The sequence below is a fragment of the Eleutherodactylus coqui genome, unplaced genomic scaffold (genome assembly GCF_035609145.1).
Source record: "Eleutherodactylus coqui strain aEleCoq1 unplaced genomic scaffold, aEleCoq1.hap1 HAP1_SCAFFOLD_319, whole genome shotgun sequence".
Classification (NCBI taxonomy): Eukaryota; Metazoa; Chordata; class Amphibia; order Anura; family Eleutherodactylidae; genus Eleutherodactylus; species Eleutherodactylus coqui.
The window spans coordinates 56,592-59,337 of record NW_027102353.1 but is presented as its reverse complement, the minus strand read 5'-3'; the positions used below and the strand labels follow the sequence as shown (position 1 = coordinate 59,337).

At 43.2% G+C, this 2,746-nt stretch overlaps 1 protein-coding gene across 1 annotated transcript; it reads left to right on the top strand.

Moving 5' to 3' along the window:
• Nucleotides 1-1,102: 1,102 nt before the first annotated feature.
• LOC136601940 (protein kinase C delta type-like) lies at nt 1,103-2,097 on the top strand. Its single transcript, XM_066588862.1, has 2 exons — nt 1,103-1,504; nt 1,760-2,097. The coding sequence occupies exons 1-2, from the start codon at nt 1,361-1,363 to the stop codon at nt 2,036-2,038; spliced, it is 423 nt and encodes a 140-aa protein (XP_066444959.1). The 5' UTR covers nt 1,103-1,360; the 3' UTR covers nt 2,039-2,097.
• The last annotated feature ends 649 nt before the right edge of the window (nt 2,098-2,746 follow it).

Below are 2,746 nucleotides of genomic sequence, written 5' to 3'. Positions count from 1 at the left end.
GACTGTAACAAGGGAACATCCTCTATGTCTAGAGGAAAGAAGGTTTCTACACCAACATAGAAGGGGTTCTTTACTGTAAGAGCAGTGAGACTATGTAACTCTCTGCCTGAGGACGTGGTGATGGTGAATTCACTAAAGGAATTCAAGAGGGGCCTGGACACGTTTTTTGAGTGTAATTATATTACATGTTTAAGTCTATGTTATAGTCATTGATAACTTCAGAATGGTTGATGATCCCGGAATATATACTGATTGCCAGACTTGGAGTAGGAAAATCCTTTTTTTTCTAAAAAGAGAAAAATTGGCTTATACCCCATTGTTTTGTATTTTTTGCCTTCCTCTGGATCAGCATTGGGGCTAATAGGTTAAGCTGGATGGACACAAGTCTTTTTTCAGCCTACAGTTACTATGTTACTATGAAAATGTGCGCAGGGTGATTTGGTAATGTGACATATCGGTCCTATATTGCAGAAGAATGTTCTATTTGGATTGGAGTTCGTGAGCTGCGGCGACCTCTTCGACCTTCTACTGAGGAAGGGGAGACTTGACCTCACCAGTTCCAGGTGAAACTTGAGTACATTGTACATATATGAGATGTGTAACACTAAAGAATAACATTTCCATGAGCTGCCTGTCTTATTTTTGGGATATAATACTCTTTTTTTCCTTTTGAAGATTCTATGGCGCCGAACTTGTTTGTGGGATCCAGTTCTTGCACCGTAAAGGAGTCATTCACAGGTAATGGCTTTCTAACTACTCACTTCTTAAAGGGGCCTCTCATGAATATAACCCTTATCCAAATACCCTGTTAAGGCATATGGTTGTCTGTCTGGGAAGGACGCAACCTGCCCTGCATTAAATGGTCATGCTCTAAAGCCAGATTTTCCCTGAAGAGTCCAAAACATCAGGCTAGACTTGTCTTCTCATGGTGATAACAGCTGATTACCAGCAGTTAGAGAAGATGGGCCTATGCTTGTGATTAGCTGCCATTCAAAAGGGATTCACTTCATGAGACAACCTCCTAATTCCACTTTAAATTTATCACATATTATTATAAGCTGAACACTAACTTTATGTCCACATTTTTTATCTCACAGAGACCTCAAGCTGGAGAACATCTTGCTAACTGATACTGGCCATGTTAAGATCACGGATTTCGGACTTTCGCTTGTCAACATGCATGGAGGCCGAACATCCATTGGTGTGGCTGGTACAGTAGGTTATATCGCTCCGGAGGTAAGAAGAGAACTTTACTACGTTTTTTTTAAATTGTACTAATAATCTGATATGGAGAGCGATATATCAGTATGGTCAATACAAGATGTCGCTCTACTAATACTAGTTCTCTTCTTTATTGCAGATGCAGGCCAATAAAGAGTACAACGCTGCTATTGACTGGTATGCGTTTGGTGTCATCCTAAATGAAATGCTGACCGGCGAGTGTGATTATGATCCGACACTCCTACGTGGGATTTCGTACAGTGCTAGAAGCATCATTGAAAAGGTCAGTATGTTCCTGTTATAAGGGTTTAATACTAGGGGTTACACAACATTAATAGTAGCTGACACTGTATAATAGATGTACTGATGACGGTTTTAAACATACACATTTTATCCCAATCACCAACCTCCTAAAATGAGAGCAATAGATGCCCATTCATGGAGAACAGCATTCAGGGAGTAGTAATTGCTTTTGTCCGTACTGCGCCCAGATCCCAGGTTGCAGTTACTAAATTCTAGATACATTTCTCATTTTTAGCTCCTCCAGAAGGATCCTGCCCGGCGCCTAGGACTACATGGGAACATCAGAGGACATCGCTTCTTCCGGTACATCGATTGGCACTCCTTGGAAAGACTGAAAGTGACTCCACCATACATCCCTGAAGTAAGTGACACTCATCCCACCTTCCAAGAAACCAAGCTGGATGACATTGAAGAAGCAGAGGCCAGTGTATCTCTACCACCAGATACACAGACCAGGTACCCCGGGTTTTCGTTTGTCAACTGGAAAACCCTCAGCAAGACACCTGCTGAATAAGATCATGGGAGGAAGCCGAGAACCGCAGCCTCTACAAGACCATCTGGAGAAGACCAGAAGATCCGATGCCCAGCAGTCACCCTAGACCACTGTATGGAGAAGCCAGCAGATCCACCCAGCTGCCGGTGGTAAGTAAGCACTATACCATCTGCTCTACACGTCATAGGCATGTGGAACACTTTTCCATCTTACTTTTCCCCATGCTCAGGATAGCAATAGCTTCTAGTGCTGTCTTGGGCAGAGGGGAAATACCCAGGTGTGTGATGGCCGGCTATGAAGGGGTGAAGAGGAGGCCGGATTTTTTTTTTTAGCCTAACACCTAAACACATGCCTATGACTATTGTACATTTACCAGTAATAACATTTCCTCATCCTTATGATAGTTCTATCATGGGTGATAAGGAAAAAGGTGTGAGATGGCCGGCTATTAAGGGGTAAGGAGGAGGCCGGATTTTTTTTCCCACAGATACCTGCTCCACAATATCTTACTGGGGTTGAAGATTCCTGGAGAAAACCCAAGGAGAAGCCAGCAGATCCACCCAGCAGCTGGCGGTAAGTATGGCTTATAACATCTGCGCTACACATCATAGGCATGTATAAGATATTTTTTACTTGCTGGTAAATGACTTTCCCCATGCTTACAATAGCAATAGCTTCTAGTGCTGTCTTGGGCAGAGGGGAAATACCCAGGTGTGTGATGGCCGGCTA

What these genes read in the sequence shown, in the direction of transcription:
- LOC136601940 (XM_066588862.1), top strand. Translation starts at nt 1,361, where the DNA reads ATGCAGGCCAATAAAGAGTACAACGCTGCTATTGACTGGTATGCGTTT. An exon ending in CTAGAAGCATCATTGAAAAG is followed by an intron (nt 1,505 to 1,759) that starts GTCAGTATGTTC and finishes TCTCATTTTTAG; the next exon opens with CTCCTCCAGAAGGATCCTGC.